General features: G+C 44.9%; 1 protein-coding gene across 1 annotated transcript; it reads right to left on the reverse strand.

Annotated features, from left to right (window-relative positions):
• Positions 1-1,900: 1,900 nt before the first annotated feature.
• On the reverse strand, positions 1,901-11,711 carry LOC123019748 (vomeronasal type-2 receptor 26-like). Its single transcript, XM_044422809.1, has 3 exons — positions 11,565-11,711; positions 3,752-3,878; positions 1,901-2,811 (listed from the first exon to the last, which is right to left on the reverse strand). The coding sequence occupies exons 1-3, from the start codon at positions 11,709-11,711 to the stop codon at positions 1,901-1,903; spliced, it is 1,185 nt and encodes a 394-aa protein (XP_044278744.1).
• Between the last annotated feature and the right edge of the window lie 8,821 nt (positions 11,712-20,532).

Consider the following 20,532-nt stretch of genomic DNA (forward strand, 5'->3'; position numbering starts at 1 on the left):
GACATTTTGTGTTCTGCATCTCAGAAACGGCATGAGGCAGCAGCTGAAGCAGCAGGAGCACCAACATTGGAATACTTACACTTAATTCCCACATGCTTCATATGTTTGCTTTTCTCACTGCACAACCAACTCGACTAGAAAACTCTGACCCTGCAGTCTAACAAATGCACTAACATATGAACCAAAGGAGGCTTCTCTAAAGTTCACCTGGGCACAGTCCCTGCATCTCTCTGCCTGGCCCTCAAGAGCACTGCAGGTGTTGCACACAACCAGTTTCTCAAGCAGAAATTGTGGGGTCTTGTGAAATTGCCCTTGCCCTTGATTTTGCTATTTGCCTTTTTATTCTCAGGAGAAATCCCAAGAAGGTCTTCAGAGCATTGGCTGGAATAAACATCAATCACTCTGTGCTTGATCATCTAACATCCACTGTGCTGCTGAACCCACTGTGTGTCTCATGGAAGTGGGGCACAGAGGGAGAAAACCATGTTGTTTGTCCTCTTTGATAGGGCTGCATCTTTGATATCAGAGAGAGTGGTAATGGGGTGCTTGACCAGACCTCTCTCACAGACATACCTGCAAAGGAGCCCAGACTGGGAACAACAATAGTTATTCCATTTGTGGGCAACACATGGGCCCCTGTAGATTTCCTAATTGATTCAATTGATAGCCATGCTGATTTCCCAAGCTGGTAAACACGGTCCTTCCCCTCCTTCTCTGCAGGTGCAATAAACCATGTGGTGCAGATAGCTGTCGGAATGATTAGGGTTGGGTTGAGGCCTAGTGGAATCCACCCCTTTAGCATGAATGTGCTCCTGCTCCTGCTTGGCCCAGTCATGGAAAATGAGCCAAGAGCAGATTAAATTTGACAACACTCATCACACAAAGCTTGTGCAACCAGCAGGTGCACAGAAGAGGGAAGCTTCTTTGGAAATGGTAGTGTGGGGCTAAATTCCCAAGGAGCAGTCCACACTCGCTAGACATGCCTTTGGAGACATGACACTATAAAGTGGGACTCAGGACAGGCAGTCAAACCAGGGTATCTAGTGAATTCCCACAGCAATAGCATCCATTCGATTTCTCACACATCTCTAGAAACAACCAATGGTGCGCAGCAGCCGAACTACTTCCTCTCCCACCCCTGGAAAGTAGAACCAGGGAGTTCATCTGGTCTGTGAATAACTTTCTTAGGTAACTGAGCCATTTGGAATCACCAAGTTGTTACATCACCAACTACCCAAAAGGGAGAACTCTCTTTTCCAGAGATGTGGAGAGAAGAAGGCTCAACAATGAATGTGCTCGAACCGTGTTTGGCTTATTTGGGAAAACACAGGTTCTCCTCCCCATGTGGACATAAACCTTATGAGAAGAAAATTCACCAATCAGACATTACAAGGATATTGTACGGAGGATAAAATATTGAGGAGCACAACCTTGTGGGCTGCTTTGACTGTTATGAAAGTGGATGGAGAGAGTGACATGAATATAGGAATTGCAGGACCCTCTTGACAAAAGAGAAGTGGCAGTGCTGGCTGGAGTATTACATGTATTTCTTTACTGTAGTAAGCCAATAGCCAAAAATTCTCTGGATGGTTCACACCAGTTACAAATATAGCAGGATGAAAAATGTAAAACTTTCAAAAGCTTGGCACCCTGCTAAAAAGCCACAGTGAAATCAAGCAATTTTGTAATGTTTTAAATATACTGTATATGCTGAAAGAAAAAATTGCTGAAAAACTTTGATGCTTAGAAGATAAATGTCACCACATGCCACAAAAAGTCCAAATGAAGGTACCCAGTTGAACCTCTCTCGGGAGTGCATTCCAAAACCTGGGGACCACTACTGAAAAGGCCATGCTGTTGGCAGATATGCAGAATCCCAGTTCTAGGCTATACACTGCAGTCAGATGGTATCTTTGCTTTTGGTCATGAGATGTTCCTTCGTATTCAGATCAGGCCTCAGGATAATGATGTAGCACTTGGGAAGAAAGATGCAGGCCAGTAGCCCAGCACTGGAGGCCAGGATGGAGAAGATCTGCACAGCCACCATGTACTTCCCCGTGGTGCTCAGGTAGGAGGGCACAAAGGACATCCAGACATTGCAGAAGACCAGCATGCTGAAGGTGATCAGCTTGGCTTCGTTGAAGGCTCCAGGAAGATTCCTGGCCAGGAAGGCCACTGTGAAGCACAGGGCGGCCAGCAAGCCCATGTAGCACAAGGCAGTGTAGAACATTGTGACAGACCCCTCATTGCACTGCAAGAGGATCTGTCCAGGCTGGGAGTGCATGTCAGCATCTGGAAAGGGTGGAGCCATGCCCAGCCAGATGCAGCAGATTACCAGTTGCACAGTGGAACAGGAAATGACAATGGAGGTGGCCAAACTCTGTCCCAGCCATCTCTGCACTCTGTTCCCTGGCTTGGTGGCCAGAAAGGCCAGCACCACAGTGATGGTTTTGGCTAACACACTTGAGGTGGCAACTGAGAAGAGGATGCTAAAGGCTGTTTGACGGAGCAGACAAGTTGCTTTGCTCGGCTGGCCAATGAACAGGAAGGAAGACAAGAAGGAAAGCAGAAGGGAAACGAGGAGAGTGTAGGAGAGGTTCCTGTTGTTGGCTTTGACGATTGGAGTTTCTCGGAATATAATGAAGATTCCAAGTATAAGGCCTGAGCTTAAAAGACAAATTAGGGAAAAGAAAGCCAGGAGAATCCCCAAAGGTTCCTCATAGGAGAGGAAGGTAATTCTCTTGGGGACACAGTGATCTCTGTCCTTGTTTGGGTGCTGATGGTCAGGACACCTGCTGCACTGCTCTCCATCTGGAAAGAAGGGAAGCAATTTCAGTATGGCCACCAGCAATTGCACATCCAGAGCAGCTTTACTGCATTTGGTAAAAAGGGGGATGTGGGAGATATCAAGAGGTAATTGTTTGTGGTCTGACAGGGAGAGAGTCTGAAATCCCAAGGGGGGGGAACACGCCTTTTGCTTACCAGGCTCCATCTTTGGCATCACCATCACATAAGGCCCTGCAGTGGCAAGACATGCCAGCCCATCTCTGGAGGACATGATGGAGCTCCTCACAATTGGAACTAAGGACTCAGAGAGAGAGGATGGTGAACTGTGCTAATGCCAATATGATTGTGGGATGAGTTCTACTTTTATTCCCATTTGAGTCACCACGACAAGTGGTTGTGTGAACTAAATTCTGGTGGTAGGAAGTTGCTTTCCTTATTTTTATTTTACTTCATTGTTATGCTTTGAAGAAGAGAGAGCCAAGGAGCAAGTTTGCACCAGTTCCTGAAGAGGGTTAGGATCTGGAGGAAGATTTTGTGGGGGCGAGGTTTCTTAAATAGCTTCATAACAGCGGCAGGATGAAATTGACCTTGTTGGGGCTTCAAACCTACCTTCAATAATTCTGTCTAAAAATTGATCATAAGATAATTCATAAGAAGTTGCAATTATCATAACTGAGATTCTGGAAAGAACAAGAGCATCAACACTGCTAACATGGCTGAGCAAATGAAGATGGCTTCCCCTGCCCCTAGGATCACATCACCTTTGGCATTGCTTGAGTTATCCTGGGTGAGGTGATACATTGAGAGGTGGCCACAACCAAAAAGACTCCCTGCTTGCTCACTAAATGGTTACTTTCTTTGGTTCATTTCCAAATCAGCCACTAATTGCACATAGAAGGTTTGGGCAGACTCAAGCATTTGCCCTACATTTGAAGGGAAAACCTTTTCCTCTGTGGACACCCACCTTCCTGAGTGGAGATGGTCCCTTCTGCACACAGGGCACAAGTGTAGCAGCAGGGTGGCTTCCCTTCCTGAGTCTCCTTGGCATAACCGGGGTGACAGCTCTTCACACACCTGGAATGAGGCACCACCTAGCAGTGAGGAGAAGAGGCATTTTGAGGAGTCCATTTTTCAGCAGTGAATTGTAGGGTCTGAATATTCCCATTGTGGTCCAGTTCCTGAGACAAATGGTCAAATTCTGCAAAATTTTTTGATGATGTACTAAACTAAATCAATTTCATTTACTCAGTTTTTTGAGCACTGCAATCCTTCCTTTTGATGAAAAGCATACTGTAAAATGCTGAACTAGGACAGTTTTTCAGTGGGACTGAACTGTATAGTATTTAAAGAGTGCTAAGGAATTGACAGAAGCATCTTGCAGACAGGATTGCCAGAAGCACCTATAAGTCGGGCTGGTGTGGGGCAGTAGGAAAAGCCCTCATTCATCATTAATAACTAGTGTTGGGGTTACGTATGTCAGAGTTGAGGGGCCACACCTTTGAAGGGCCTTCCTGTTCTCTGCTGCTTTCTACGTTCTGCCATCATCATCAACATCATCATCATCATCATCAGGAAGAGGAAAAATCCAAATGAAGTATTGCCAGTTGAAAGGAATTATGCAGCTGTTCTTAAAGGATATTTTGTCTTTCTGAAAGCTTTTCCGGTACTTATACAGGCATCTCATGTCCCCACTCCATCTTCCTTTCTCAGGGCTGAACATGCCCAGTTATTTCAGCCTCTTCTCACAAGGCAGTGTTTCCAAACCTTGGATTCTTTTTGTTGCCCTCCTCTGGACCTTTCCTCATTTTTCCTTTTCTTTCTTAAATCTTGATAGCCGGAACTGGATACAGGATTCCGGATGTGGGTTGACTAGTGAGGAGAAGAGGGGAACTATTACTTTTCATGATTTGGATGTAATACGTGTATTGTTTGTCGCAAAGCTTTTTCCAACCCATCGCTACCCCATGGACAATATTTCTCCAGGCCTTCCTGTCCTGCACCATCCCCCAGAGTCCACTTAAGCTCATACCAACTGCTTCAGTGACTCCATCTAGCCACCTCATTCTCTGCCATTCCCTTCTTCTTTTGCCCTCAATTGTTCCAACATTAGACTCTTCTCCAGTGAGTCCTTCCTTTTGATTAGGTTTCCAACGTATTTGAGTCTCATCTTCAGTATCTGGCCTTCTCAAGAGCAGCCAGGGTTGATCTCGTCTAGGACTGATCGGTTTGATCGCCTTGCAGTCCAAGGGACTTGCAGGAGTCTTCTCCAGCACCACAATTCCAAGGCCTCAATTCCTTGGTGCTCAACCTTCCTTATGGTCCACTTCCACAGCCATACATTGCAACTAGGAAAAATATAGCCTTGAATATATGCACTATTGTTGGCAGGGTGATGTCTCTGCATTTTAGTATGCTGTCTAGATTTGCCAAAGCTTTCCTCCCAAGGAGCAAGCATCTCTTAATTTCTTTGCTGCAGTCCATGTCTGCAGTGATCTTGGAGCCCAGGAAAATAAAATCTGTCACTACCTCCATTTCTTCCCCATCTATTTGCCTGGAAGTAAGAGGACCTGATGCCATGATCTTAGTTTTCTTAATGTTGAGTTTCAAGCCAACTTTTGCACTCTCCTCCTTCACCCACATCAAGAGGCTCTTTAGTTCCTCTTCACTTTCTGCCATGAGAGTGGTACTATCTGCATATCTGAGGTTGTTGATATTTCTCCCAGCAATCTGAATTCCAACTGGTGATTCATCTAGTCCTGCCTTTCTCATGATGTGCTCTGCATATAAGTTAAATAGGCAGGGTGACAGTATACAGCCTTGCCAAACTCCTTTCTGTTAATGCATTCCAAATTAGTGTGTGTCCTTTTGGTGCCTGCATCACATTGTTGCCTCGTATTTAGCATGTTGTCAACAATTTCTCCCAGGTCTTTTTCTTTTTCAATTTTGATGAGCCACATGATCCACATCTCTCATTGATGTATTTTGGTTTGTTCTAGAGAGATTCCTCTTTTTCTCTTCCCTTGAGGTTCTCTTCTTTTGCCTCACATTGCAGGTGATCTTCTTGCTTCCAGACTACACTGAGCTGTTGCAACTCCACCATTTTGATGAGAAACTCTTCATTTGTTTTTACTATCATGAAGAAGGAATGTTGCTGCTCCAGTGCTTTTGACTTTTCATCAAGGAGGGCTGCAACTTGCACCTTTTGCATGTGTAGGACATGTTGCTCTCAGGTAAGAAAGCAAACAATGCAGTGTTGTCACAGGTCACTTGGTCCATTGCCCATGCATCCAGCATGGTTCTGCCTTGCGGGACAATAAAGACAAGTGGTGCTTTCTCCTGGTTTCATTTTAAGGTTAGCAACACTATTTTACTAGTTAATGGGAGTGTGCCACAGGAAGAGCAACAAGTGTCTGGTAGGAGAAGGAGGAAATAATGTCAGGGACCTCTCCCTTGAGCTGCCCCAAAGAACTCCTCCACCAAACCCTGGTTTGCTGACCCAGTTGGCTCACTCCCTAAGAGCTTGGGTGGGTGGACACCAGAGTGCAAAACCAGTTGGGGCTCTGCTCTGCTAGGAATCAGGAACCAGAAAGTGTCTACTTGATTTTTTAGCCTCTAGGAAGTCAAGCTTCAACACAGATGTGATTTTGCCATTAGTAGGAGCCCCATTCAGCATCTCTGTTCTACTTCACACAACAGCCACAGCCTCTGTACCAAGGTATGACCACACAGGGCCCATGGCATTGATATTGGGATGAGGTTCTTAATGTATGGAGAAAATAGGCCAGGCTTTTACTCAAAGGTCTGGCAGGGTGAAAATAACACCCAGAGATGGTGCCTCTTCCTCCAGTCCCCAGAAGTCACTTGGGCCTCTGCTACCTGCATTGCATCCAGAAGCACCTCTTCTTCTTTCACAGGGAATGCAATGCCACTAGGAGCACACAGAAATCTCCCCCACTACCACCACCACCACACACATTTTTATGCCTCCAAATTAGCAATCCATGCAATCCAGGACTTGTCAAGAATCAGAATCAGTCTGTGGGCCTTATTGAGTGCAGCCAGACAGAGTTTCAGAAGATTCCTATCTTCCTTGGATTCTGCTTTCTGGGCAGACATGGAGCTGCCCATTCTCAGCAATCATTCAAAATCTCATTCAAAATCTCCCAGTTTCCACCAGAGCAGATAAGTGCATATGGTGGATCTCTGTGGAGGCCTGAAGGAGGCCTGAAGGAGCTCTGCAGCATCCCAGTGAAATCCCCCCATGGAACTGTTCCCACTTCCTGTGCATTGAGAAACCGGAGTAATGATCTCCAAAGAGGATGAGGACCAGAGTACTCCTCACCCCTTCTCCAGAGAGAAGCTTCTCTTTGCAAGGCCATCCTCCTGCTGACTATGCAACAGGACGACCCATTATGCTCAGCAGGATTCTTTCCCTAGAAGTGTGTATTGTATGCCACTGGATGACTTGCATGTCATATCCCACAGATCCATAAATCCTTACTGAGCCACAGGCCAATGATAGGACAGAAGTCATTTTCTCCACCTTGTTAAAATGCTTGGGCCACTCAATATCTTCTGTGTTGATGCTGAGTTGTTTCCCTGGGAATACACTTCTCATCCAACTCCCAATGGTCACCAGTCCAGGAGTATCATTGGGAAACAGCACCCAATTCACAATATCAAAGTGGGCTTCCAGCCGTCCATGTTCATCCAAACGCAGCTCATCCATGGAAGTGTTAAAATGTCTGATGCTTCTTAAGAAATGGTGGAACTAGAATGACAAAGAAGACAACATGTTAATTACATCCATTCATTCATTGCATCTATCTCCCACTCCATAATCCTTGGGGTCTCTGGATTGACAGGATGTTCGATATTTTAGCCATCGTTGCTCTGAATTCTGACCTTTTATGCACAAAAGCAAATGTGCATTTTTCTGCATTCAGATTTTCCACCTGAGAGACCTTATTTGATCTCTTTTCTCTTCCCCTTAGCATTTTGCAGATGAGCAGAAGATACCCTTTCACATAAGCCCAGCATTCCCAACTGGTCCCTCTCGATGTCTCCCAGATTCCTGTTTCTGATCCTGCTGTTTGCGACTGATGAGAGTAATCCCTGAAATCATCTTTGGGGATGGTTTCCCTCAAGGATGTCCTGCTACCAGAGCCAAGAGTGGCACATGAGTGTGGTTCTTGAGATAGGGGAACCCCATTGAAGGATAGCCACATTGCCACCATCAGTATTCTGGAGGCCTTCATGGAAGTGTTGTCTCCTTCTATCTCCTCCACTGTTTGCCCCATCAGACACTTCATAAGAAGGCAGGGCTCCCTGGAGAAGACACTCCTGTTAGGGGGCTTTGAAAGCAGAACATGAAAGGGAAGGCCAAGTATGAGATGCGTTGGATCTTTAAAGGAAGCCACGGCCTTGAACGCAGAAATCCTGAAAGGAGCTGTTGTGAACTGCACATTGTGAGGGCTTTCATTCATTGTGTCACATAAGAAGGCAATGAATTGATGGCCCATAACAAAGACAAAAGAAGACATAACATAGACAGAGAACACATAACAATAACTGCACAATGCCCAGTACTACTGAGACATAATGCAGTATTAAAGAATTTTGCTTTCTTAGAAAATATAGAAAAACTAGAAAGGGTCCAGAGGAGGGCAACAAATATGATCCAATGTTTGGAAAACTGCCCTATGAAGAGACTGAGAAAACTGGGCATGTTTAGACTTGAAAAGAGAAGACGGAGGGTGGCTGTGGTAGCACTCTATAAGTACCTCAAAGGTTGTCACAAAAAGGAAAGTCGGGATCTCTTCTTGCTGATTCCCCAGTGTAGGACATGGAATAATTAATTTAGGATGCAGCAACCCAGATTCATGCTAGAGATCAGGAATAGCTACCTCACTTTCAGAGCAATGTAACACTGGAACCAGTCTCCTATATAGGTGGTAGGCTCATGCACACTAGAGACATTCAAGGTGAAACTGGACAGCCATCTATATCAGGAAGGATATAGCCAGGTGAGAGTCAGGGCAGGGTAGGAGTACAAGGTTGGTGGCCAGTTTGTAGTGAAAGCCGCATGAGGCGAGACTTTGGGAACTGGTTCTTTTCAGCCTGGAGAAGAGGAGACTCCAAGGGGATCTGTTGGTGACATACAGGTATGTGAGGGGTGTCAACTGGAGGTGGGTAGAGACCTGTTCTCCCCTGCAGAGGAGGACAGGATGCGCTCCAATGGAGTGAATCCCGGGGAACCAAGGTTCAATTTGGAAGCCAGGATGTACTTCCTGACAGTTAGGAAACCGAGGGTATGGAAAGTGATTCCATGGGAGGTGGTTGAGGCCTCAATGGTGAGGGTGTTCAAGGATAGGCTAGACATGCATGTTGTAGGCTTGTCATGAGTGGAGCCAGCTGAGGCCGGGGGTCAGACTAGAAGGGAAGGCCCTTTTGACTCTCTGTTTCTATGTTTTCTATGTTCTATGTATCTATGAAACTTGTTCTCCTACAAAAGCAGGGGGTTGAATCCAATGGTCTTCATGGCGCCTTCCCACTCTACTATTGTATGATCTGTTATTCTATTTGGTTGGAAGCGGAATGGGTCCCAAAAAAACAGGTCTTCAATGAAGTTCTGTGAAGATGGCCTTTCCTCCAGCTGGAAGTCTATGAAGTGGCAATAGCAGACATCCCAGAAAGTAGAGCCCAAATTCATCTTCCTCAGATGTGGCATGTCCAACATCCCAAACTGAAGCTAGCACTAAAGTACACCAGGAATAAGCAAATCCAAGTGGAATGATAGAGCAGGTGGAAAGAACTGGGTCAAGCCCAACAAATTTTCTCTATGAGGGTCATCCATCACGGGGTCAAGTCAATGGTTAGGGATAGGAATAAGGTCAACCATCTGGGGATCAGCAACCTCTAAAACATGGTCATCCTTGAGACTGCCTGCAAATGTCCTGGCAACGCCTTCTCAAAAACCTGAGCCAAAAAGGAGGTACCTGAAACTAGGCAGATGGTATTGAAATCATGTGGAAGACTTGGTTCAGAGCCCTCACTGCACACCCTTAGCCCACCTATCAGGTGGAAATCAGAGGAGTAGATGGGGCCAGCAGAGGTGAGGGACTTCTAAATGGTCTCTCTCATAACAAGAGCATCAAGTTGACTGCATGAACATACAAACCTAAACTATGCTGAAAGTATATTCAGGAAGCAGGACAGTGTGTACCTGAATGGCTCCGAGACAGTGTGATTGCTCCATAGACATTTTAGAATACAAGCCCCTGTAGTATTTTGAGGGTAAAGCAAAGGGAGAAGAGTAGGCTCAATCACCCCTTCTGCACTTCCATGCAATAGGCATGATGATGTCCTGGAACACATTTTTGCAATACTGAACTCCAAATCTTTTGCCATTTGCTGTGAAACCAGAACAAGAAAGGGGAATACCTGCCAGGGTTGCAGCTTCTGCGCTTGAAGTCTGTCTCCTCCTCCAGCCATCAATATCCACTTGGATCGTGATGCTGATGCAGCATTTAAGGCATGGGCTACCATTTGGATACTGTTGTAATTAGTGAAGCTGCCTTGAGAAAAGACTCTGTCCAGCTCCTCCTGGGGGAGCACCTCCAGTGTCTCCTTCTGTCTGTAGCTTGACCAACTTTTCATGGATAAAGCATGCTCTGTGTAGAAGCAATGGAAAGCATTCTGCCAAAACCATACATTAGCTGGAGAAGCTGGCGTGTAGTGGCCAAGTCTTGTCCTTTGGGGGCTTTTCATGATGAAGGACAAAGATCCATAGAGAAACTGAAGGAATTCAGGATCATACATTAAGAACGAATTAATGTCTGGCACAGTGGTTGTGATCCAGACCTTTCTTCCAATGTGTTCCCCTCCGTGTGTTCTCTGCATCATGAGAATTGGAGCACAGCTGTACTGAGAGTCTGCATAGAAAACAGCGACATTCACTTGTCCCCACGCAACAGAGAGCTCAGTTTGAGACATTCTGAATACGTTTTTCCGTGTTAGCCTTTTTGTGAAGGCAGTGCAGATTCCATGACTGACCATCAATGGGGTTACCGACCTCACAAACCTTTCCCCATTGTCGGTGTCTGGGGCAAAGAGACCAATCCACGTCCAGCCAAATCTTGCAACCAATTGAACAATGCCCAAGTATTGGTTTTCTTCCTTTGGGGCCATTTGGTAGAGGAATGGGAACTGACTGTGATCCTCCAGAACAGGATTCACAGAGCCATAACTGATCTAAGAAAAGAGAGGAAAGTGGTGTGCACCCTTTTGTCTTTATGATGAACATCAGAATGATATGATCATTCAATGTCTATGCAAAGGCCCATCACAAGGAAGAGGAAGTGGAAGGTGAGGAAGAAGGCAAGGCCCAAACATCTGAAGGATGGTCTCAACAGTAGCCATTCAATAATTGCCTGGGGAAAGTGGGGTCCTTCTCTGCAATGTGAAAAGAGCTCATCCAACCCTGCTCCAGTGTAACTTGTGCAAAAGCAAGACCGGAAATGTCAAGACTAGATAAGCATCTTGAGTTGGCTCTTCTCCCTTTCACTATGCAGTGGCTATTAATTTCCCCCTTTTTCAAAGCACTGGGATGATGAAAATATTTCTCATTGGAGTGTTGCTCTGTTCAGAAGAAACATCCCAGTGAAAGATAATACTGGATTTGTCCATACCTTCAACAAATAATAAATCTCTCCGAGATCAACCAAAATACCTCAGTATTCATGTCCTGGATGAGGGTGGAGCTGGCCAGGATATACCTGAGGAATCTTGTAGATGCTGGACATGGCTGCAATTAGAGTGGAGATGTCTGATTCACTTCCTTCAAGAATGGCCAGCAGGTTCTTCCTCTTCCCACAGCTGAAGTTGGGAAGATGGCTTTCCACAGCAGCAAGCAGGCCTAGCATGGCATAGGAAGTCGTTCTTCCATCAAGATGGCTCTGATAGATGTCATAGCCGAGGCTGATGTTAGGTAAGAGCCTGGGATTCTGGTTGATCTCAAGGATGGAAAACAAGAAGGACAACACATGCCAGTACCTCTGAAATAGGAAACTGTAGTGCAAAATTACAGTATCAGAGCTCATTTTTTGAAGAGGATTCAGAGGAGATTCAGAATACGTAAAGAGAAGGATTCATTCACACAGCATGCACCTAAATGATGTCACCCACTCGCTGCAGGTGCACCCATGGCTAAGAATATGTTGGATTCCCTTGTATACGCTTCTGGGGTTCAAAATCTCTTCTCAAAACCCAGAGACCATTTTCTTGATGAGCACACCCAGCATTTGCAAGATGTTTCACAGAAATACAGTCTCACATGCTGCACAATCAGCACCATTCTTCCCTGCCCACCTCTGACACTGGCAGCAGTAACCTGGTAAGTGTAGTGGATGTATTTCCTCTTGTCTCAGCTTACTTTGCATGGCCGAGCCAACCCTGAGAAGAATTCCACAGATTTTTGAATGGTAGATTCCAGAAGAGTTCATACCAACCTTATTCAGGGACACTAACTTTGATTACTTTAACAGGACACTTTCTTTTTCTGAAGTCTCTATGTTGCCTCTTTTATCAAAGGCATGGATTGGAATGAACCTTCTCAGAATCCCTCCTCTGAGCATTTGCAGGCCTCCTCTTCTACTCAGCCTGTTCTTCCAAACTTTGCTGACCTGAGAAGAAATCTTTGAATTCTTACAGATCACCACTTACGCAAGCTTCCACATCACTTGTGACTGCTTAATTGGAAGCAACTTCTGGCCTGTCAGGGAGATTTTGCCAGCAGTCATGGGGTGGCATTCCCAGCAAGCCCCTCCCCACCTGCCTTCTTTGGCCTTTTTGCAGCCACTGAAAGGGCAGCTGCTATTGTTTGTGCTGCTTGCTCAATGGGTGTGTGGGGCTCACTTCCTGGAGAGGTGCTCACAAATGGGGGGTTCATGCACCAGGAACAAAGCTAGCTGGAGTAAAGGGAACCTGTCCCAAGGCATGTAGTAGATTTCCACCCCCAATTGTTTGCGCCCAGAACCCTAACAAAGGCAGGATCATATGTACATCCCTTGCTGGAAATGCAAATGGCAGGTTTTATTTCTCTTCTTCCTACTTTTGGGAGTCCCACACCTCCCCCTTCGGCCACTGCATACATCAATTGCTGGCCTAGATGGACCACTGGTCCAGCGCATCATGGATCTCCTTATATTCAGGTCTTCATGGGATGCTGAAGGTTAGATGAGAAGTCCCAACTGGTGGTGTGCCACAATCCCTGAAGGAGTAGTATAAACTATTTGCACCAAGAACATTTACACACTCATACACACATGCCTGCCAATGTGCAAACACACACACACACACACGCACACACAAACAGAGAGTTATCTCAAACTACTGCTGCACAAGAACCTGCCATTCACCAAGGCATTAGAGTGGCTTTGATACACATTTTCCTCCCCTGGAGAAGTTCATTTTCTCCTGATTAGCAATTGAGTGACAGGGATGCAACATTAATCTTTTTGCAACAGGTTTTACCTCAAAGAAGGTCTTGGGAAGCAAGATCTGCTCTCTTCCCCCAGATGCCAAGTGGAAATAGTCTAAGGGAACAGCCCCATCTTCACTCCAAGGAAGACTGCTTGGCATTCACCCTCCCTGACTTCCCCACTGATTGTCCACAATGGAATTTGTTCTACCTCCCTGAAAGAGCTGAAACTCACAACCATCCACTTCTTTTCCAACTGTATGATAGGCAGCAATGTGGGGGTAACAGGATAGCCATATGAGCAATGGAATAATTTGGACAACTCCAACAAACCACCACCTTGACTCCAGCCTAGGTCATGACATGCAGGTTAAAGCACACAGCTCTTTCTACAAAAGGTTGAAGCCATGGAAGCAGTGACCAGACATATGCGAACATGCTGTTCCGCGTGCTCCAATTTTCCTTCAAAAAGCCCAAGAGTGACAAATTCAAAGCAGAAATTACCAAAAAATGACTGTGGGGCTGAACTATGACGTGTCCACAGGAGAGAGGCACAGCAGGAATGCAGGATGGCAAGCATGTGAGCATCATGACTTACATCACCCTCCGCTTGGCTGGTGACTCATAGAAGACATAGGGTTCCTGATGCTCAAAATATTGTGAAGAAATGACTCCGCTGATCAGGTAGTCTCCTGCCAGATAATAGTTATATACTGCTTCTGTAAACATATCCCCAGGACAATTTGTGTTCTGCATCTCGGAAACTTCATGTGGCAGAAGCATAAGCAGCATGAGCACCAACACTGGAATACTGTGATTCAGTTCCCACATGCCCCATGTGCCTGCTATTCTTACCCACACACTCAGGTCAGTCAGAAAACTCTGACTTTGCAGTCCCACTCACTTCTGAGCCAATGGTGGCTTTTCTAAGCTACACACTGGCCCAGTCCCTGCATCTCTCTGCCTGCTCTGAACTTCAGCCCGGACCCTCAAGGGAATTGCAGGTGTTGCACTGAGCCAGCTCCTCAGGCAAAAGGCACAGCTGTCCCTGACATGGCCCTTAATTTTGCAATTCAGTTTGTCTCAAAAGGAATCTCAAGGAGGATGTAGAGCATTGTCTGGAATCAACAATAATCACTCTGTTGTTTATCTTGGAAAATGTGTCAGACTCATAGGAAGTGTAGAATGGGCCAGAGACTGCTCCTTCATGGACAATTTAACACCATCTCATCAAGTTCTTGCCTGATTCTCTCCAGGACTCACCATTTAATCCTACTGTTGGTCCTGAGTAACCAGCAAGCTCTCCTCCTGTGTAATGTTTCGATCACAAGCTCTGTTCTCCCAGGATCCAAAAATACACTATTGACCCCCATCCAATGCATGTTGGAGTCCAAGCACCTGTCAGGGACTGTCATGGCCACAACACAAACACAGATTACAGGGACAGAGAAACACATCTCATCAGCATGTTGTGGACCCTTTTCATCAGAACATTTCCAAATGTCATCTACTCATTCAAAAGAATGATGCAAGCAAAAACATGCTAGGTGGGACTGAAAAGCTGAGGGGTCAAAGGGGTCACATCAATTGCTCTATGGACTTACCAAAACCAGCAGTGCAGATTGGAGCGAAACACTGAAATGCAGGATCCACAACATCCCAAAACTGAAACTAGCCCTACAGGATACCAGGGATGAGCATATCTATGTAAAATGATAGAGCAGGTGGAAAGAACTGGCTCAAGCTCACCGATATTTCTCTATGAGGTCATCCACCTGAGGACCAAGTCTCAGGCAAGTCTTCCCCAAACCTCCATGGTTTCTCTTGCAAAAACATCAGTTATTTTGCTAAAGGACTTTGTTTATTTCTTTGTCTATTTATGTATTTGCCATGGGGCTGAGTGCCAAACATGTTTACACTTGTCTCTAAGGCAATAAAACCAATAGAAAATAATAAAACAAAAGCAGGAGAAAAGATGGATTTATCTAGAGTTTGGGAGAGGCATACCCCCCCCACCAAAAGAAGTGGGACTTGTTTTGGGCTAGAGGAGTTCACACCAATCTTCAGATATTTCCTACATCCCCCATCCCTGTCAAGCAAGCCCTGTTGCACTGCTACACTATCGTAGCACATTTCAAAAGATTTTCTACTGAGGGGTGGTGGTTGGTTGTACCCGACTGGGACTGAGGAGAAGCGGGTTCTAGTCCCCACTCAGCCATTAATCTCCCTGTGTGACTTTGGGCCAGGTGCAGCATCTCTGGGTTGTTTTTGTGTGGCTCAAATAGAGGGGATGAGAAGCTTTCAATGCTTCTTCAGTTCCTTATGAGGAGAACACTGGAAATGCAGAGCATTATTAAGTCAGTTTTTCCCCACTTGGAAATACTGGGAGGAGAATTCTTGAAGTCACATTCACTTTTTTGGACAGAAAATGATGGGACATAAATTACTGAATGATTTAATGAACCCGTATGGAAAGCGAAGCAGGTAAGTCCTTGCTGAGACCAGGACCATGAAGATTGCTCTGCACAGGTGACTGGTGGCCCCTCTGTGCTGAAGAGGAACAGCCTGGTCTCCAAAAATGGGCCAGTGCTAGTTCCCCACATGCAGAGCACCAGGATGGCCAGCTGAACCAGTGGCAGGGCAACCTGCTCCATGCATTGGCTCCCCAGCCTTTTCTTACAGCTCACTTCATGCTGTTCAGAATGGCAACTGGATATGGCGTGGGAAAGAGGGATGCACTGGGATATTTACAATATAAATTTTTTAAATGACATGAGATGATTTTGAAAATGGTTATAGATTACATTAAAATACTGCTCCTTTACAGTAAACCACTTTGACCACAAGTAGGGAATGGTGGTAATCATATATTTAGTAGTGCCTTATCTTGTATTATTGTACAACATTTAACCATTCAATTAAGAGAACATATGCTTATGTTTTTATACTTACAACAAGCTTGCACTTTTGTGTATTCAGCAGGATTACACGGTCTAAATCATACAGGTATACTAGACTGGTGTATTTGGACCAACCCAGGTGACAGAAGAGATACAGGACATGGACATTTTCAGCTTGGAAAATAGTAATGCATTATGTGCATGCCCTACCATTTGTTATAGGGAATAAGTTTTGGATGCCAATGTTTTATTCCAAGAAAATTCTGTGTGGGTCCAATGGAGTTCATGTGGCAAATGATGCAGTGGATGTAAGTTGCTTTCAAGAATGGCCCACCAGATCGGTACGTCCTAAGAATTATGAGCAGGTGGAACCATGTGCTGTTAACTTGTTAGATGGTATTCCTCATTGAGAAAAAAGGGAAAAAAAACTTTTGTTGTGGACACTTGAATTGGATATGCCTGTGTGACAAGTTTACATCCAGTTTTATGGTCAGATGGAATTATCATGAATCCAAATGAAAAAAAAAACCACGAATGTCCATGGCTTGAAAATATAGGAACAGGCAAAATACGAAAGATCCCCACAAGAGTCATCTAGTGATGGAAGCATGTACTACAATGGGTTCACCCACCAAGGAACGATTCCAGTTTCTTTTGGGTGCTCCCTTGTAATATTCATGATGGAAAGTTGATAACATGTTTTTAAAATTTGTCTCTCTTATTTTAAGTCTGTCTTGGTCAGACTACCACAGACTCCTGCAGTTCATACAGCACAATCAAGTCATAAAGGACCATTTAATGAAGCATTCATATGGAACTAAAATGAAATGTAAAAGAATTCAGTATGAGAATGGACAGTTTCAATGGATTTCTGGTCAAGAAAGTGCTTTAATAGAGCATCATTGATGGAATATAGTTAAAGAATATTCATCAAAAGCTGCTGAATTTTTATGTACTATATCACCTAATTGTAATTTGCTTTGATATTACTGTTGGTATGGATCTGTGTTATGTATGCTTAATAGAAGACATTGCAAAATTGTTGAATCAGCAATTATTTAGATATACATGCAAAACCTAAATTGTAATGTCTAAATTGAGAAACAAATCAAGACGGGGAATCTGTAATGAATGAATGAATGGGTCTATTTTAGGGGAAGAAACTGGAAAAGCCTGAAGAATGGTAAGGAGCAGGATGGGAATAAAATGGACTCTGAGTGAAGAGGTCAAACACTTGGCAGTAGTTCCAAGGATACTGTGTAAGCCAAGATGTACAGAAAACAAGTGATAAGAGTGTTCCTGGAGAAGTGAAGCAATGAACTGGATGAGACTGGACACTGAATTCTACCCTAAAGAAGAAAAAGCTCAAACAAGAAGCTCAGATACGGTATATAAAGCAGGAACTTTCCAAGTTTCATTGGGCCACACTCATCAGCGATGCAACGCCTGTGTCATCCATCACTCCACTTGAGACCGATCAACTCAAAGTGAGGTTTTCTGGTGAGTATGAAAGGATGAATGCCAGTGTGAGTGAATGGAAGTGATTTCCCTTATACTGTAGTCAATAAAATGGCTCTTGATTTGTAAATCCAGGAATGGATATCTGTGTGTCCACTTCTATCTCCAAGCTCTTGGGGAGATAAGCATTGCTCAGGACTGAAAAGAAAAGAAAGGTCCTTTTCTGACACAGAGGGGGAGTAAAGTCCTTGCAAAGCTACTGATACCACCCTGGATTCCATCCAAGGGAAGCAAAAGCACCTTGTGGTTTGGCCAGGCTTTTGGACAAAGACCCCATGCAAGTCGATGTGGCCAAGCTTTTACTTTAGGGGGCAGGAATGTCTTCCCCTAAGTCAGGATCAGGACTGCTTGCTCCAGTAGTGTCTGTTCTGATAAGCAGCATCTTCCAAAAACCTCAGGCTGGGTAACAAGGCTGAAGAGGATTTTCCATTCACAATTCTGTATTTGGGCAAATCATCAAAAGCAAACTCAATAAGGAGCAAAATTTGAATGGCCTCCAGGTCACAATGAACTTTAGACTGCCCAAATCAAGAGAAAGGGTAAATGCACAGGATAATTCCTTCCCTTTAGGCAGTTTTCACCACACAGATTAATATGTGCTGATGTATGGTCACAATCATAAATGCAGACATGGGAAGTGAAATACCAAACTGAGTACAGAGCTGCCCTCACATCCAGGTGGGACCTCTGTGGGATGACCCTGAGTTGTGTCTTGTTGACACAACTCAGGCAAGGAAGGATGGGCTAAGGAACTGTGTTTCTCCACCCTTTTTCACTTTCTCACTTCCGAATTCAAGAAAAGGAATGGTATGCAACAGAAATATTTGCTGTCTGGACACCATCAAGTTAAAAGGTTGTGCCTGTCCTCTATTATTCAGAGGAATGTACTTTCCTTTCCTCTGCAATCCTGCAGTGTGTGAGTGCTCCACTGCAAAACCAGGCCTTGTTCTTTCTGGCTGTGCCCATTAAACTCCAGCAATATATCACAACCAGTTTGAGGCATTTTCGAGCGAAAGCACATCCTTTTTTTTTTTTTTAATTTACATATACTTATATGCTGCCTGTGATTGCTAAGGCATCCCTAGGCAGCGTACAACGTACAACATACCAACAGAATAAAATTCTAAAAAACCTTGGGCAGCAAGAACCCCAAGCACCAGTTCTTATGATATAGTTGGGCTGAAGCTCAAAAGGGAGAGCTCACTTTTCCTAAGGAGCGGAGAGAGAGTGGCACAACTGCTCCAACCACAATTGGATTGTTTGAAAAGACTCAGGTTCACCTCCTCAGGTGGACATGAGCCTCATAAGGAGATTATTCACCAGTCACAAACATTACGCGGTTGTGTTCTGAGGACAAAATAAAGAGGAGCATAAGCTTGTAAACTGCTTTGGTTGCCATTCAAAGGGATAAAGAAAGGGATATGAATCTGTGAATAATAGGAGCCTCTTCAAAAAGAAAAAGTGGCAGTGCTGCCAGGAATATTGTATATATTCTTTATTTTGGCAAGACAATAGCCAGAATTCTTTGGGGAGTTCACAGAAGTAACAAGGACAAAAATAAAGCAGGATGAAAATTGTAAAATTTTCAAAACCTTGGCACCCCAATTAAAAGCCACATTGAAATCCAGCAATGTTGTAATAATTTAAAAGTACTCTTACATGTTGAAACCAACAATCACTGAATAACATTGTTGATTAGAAGAAGATGAAAGTCATCACATGCCACTGAACACCAAAATGCAGCAAGTCAGTTGAGCTTCTCTCTGGGGTGCGTTCCATCACCTGGGGACCACTACTGAAAAGGCCATGGTGTTAGCAGATATGCAGAATTGAAGTCCCATTTGGAAAACTGCATTCAGATGGTATCTTTATTTTTGGTCATGAGTTGTTCCTTTGTATTCAGATCAGGCCTAAGGATAATGATGTAGCATTTGGGAAGAAAGATGCAGCCCAGCAGCCCAGCACTGGAGGCCAAGATGCAGAAGACCTGCATGGCCACCATGTACTTGCCTTTGGTGCTCAAGTAGGAGGGCACGAATGATAACCAGACACTGCAGAAGACCAGCATGCTGAAGGTGATCAGCTTGGCTTCATTGAAGGCCGCAGGAAGCTTCCTGGCCAGGAATGCCACCGTGAAGCAGATGGCAGCCAGAAAGCCCATATAGCTGAGGGCAGTGTAGAACATTGTGACAGACCCCTCATTGCACTGTAAGAAGATCTGTCCAGGCTGGGAGTGCATGTCAGCATCTGGGAAGGGTGGAGTCATGCCCAGCCAGATGGAGCAGATGACCAGTTGCACAGTGGAACAGGAAATGACAATGGAGTTGGACAAACTCTGTCCCAGCCATCTCTTTACTCTGTTCCCTGGCTTGGTGGCCAGAAAGACCAGCACCACAGTGATGGTTTTGGCCAAAACACTTGAGGTGGCAACTGAGAAGATAATGCTGAAGGCCATTTGTCGGAGCAGGCAAGTCACTTTGCTTGGCTGGCCAATGAAAAGGAAGGAAGACAAGAAGGAAAGCAGGAGGGAGATGAGGAGAGTGTAGGAGAGGTTCCTGTTGTTGGCTTTGACAATGGAAGTGTCTCGGAATTTAATGAAGAGTCCCAATGGAAAGCATGAGCTTACAAGGCAAATGAGGACAAAGGAAGTCAGGAGAATCCCCAAAGGTTCCTCATAGGAGAGGAAGGTAATTCTCTTGGGGATGCAGAGATCTTGGTACTTGTTTGTGTGCTGATCCTCAGGACACCTGCTGCACTTCTCTGCATCTGGAAGGAAGGAAACCCATGTCACCAATGCCACTTTCAATTGTACATCAAGTGCAGCTGCTACTGATTTTGGGAAAGAAA

This window comes from Varanus komodoensis, unplaced genomic scaffold (assembly GCF_004798865.1).
Source record: "Varanus komodoensis strain SLA01 unplaced genomic scaffold, ASM479886v1 scaffold136, whole genome shotgun sequence".
NCBI lineage: Eukaryota > Metazoa > Chordata > Lepidosauria > Squamata > Varanidae > Varanus > Varanus komodoensis.

What these genes read in the sequence shown, in the direction of transcription:
- LOC123019748 (XM_044422809.1), bottom strand. Translation starts at nt 11,711, where the DNA reads ATGCTAGGCCTGCTTGCTGCTGTGGAAAGCCATCTTCCCAACTTCAGC. An exon ending in GCATCTACAAGATTCCTCAG is followed by an intron (nt 3,879 to 11,564) that starts GTATATCCTGGC and finishes CCTCACTGCTAG; the next exon opens with GTGGTGCCTCATTCCAGGTG. An exon ending in GACCATCTCCACTCAGGAAG is followed by an intron (nt 2,812 to 3,751) that starts GTGGGTGTCCAC and finishes CCTTCTTTCCAG; the next exon opens with ATGGAGAGCAGTGCAGCAGG.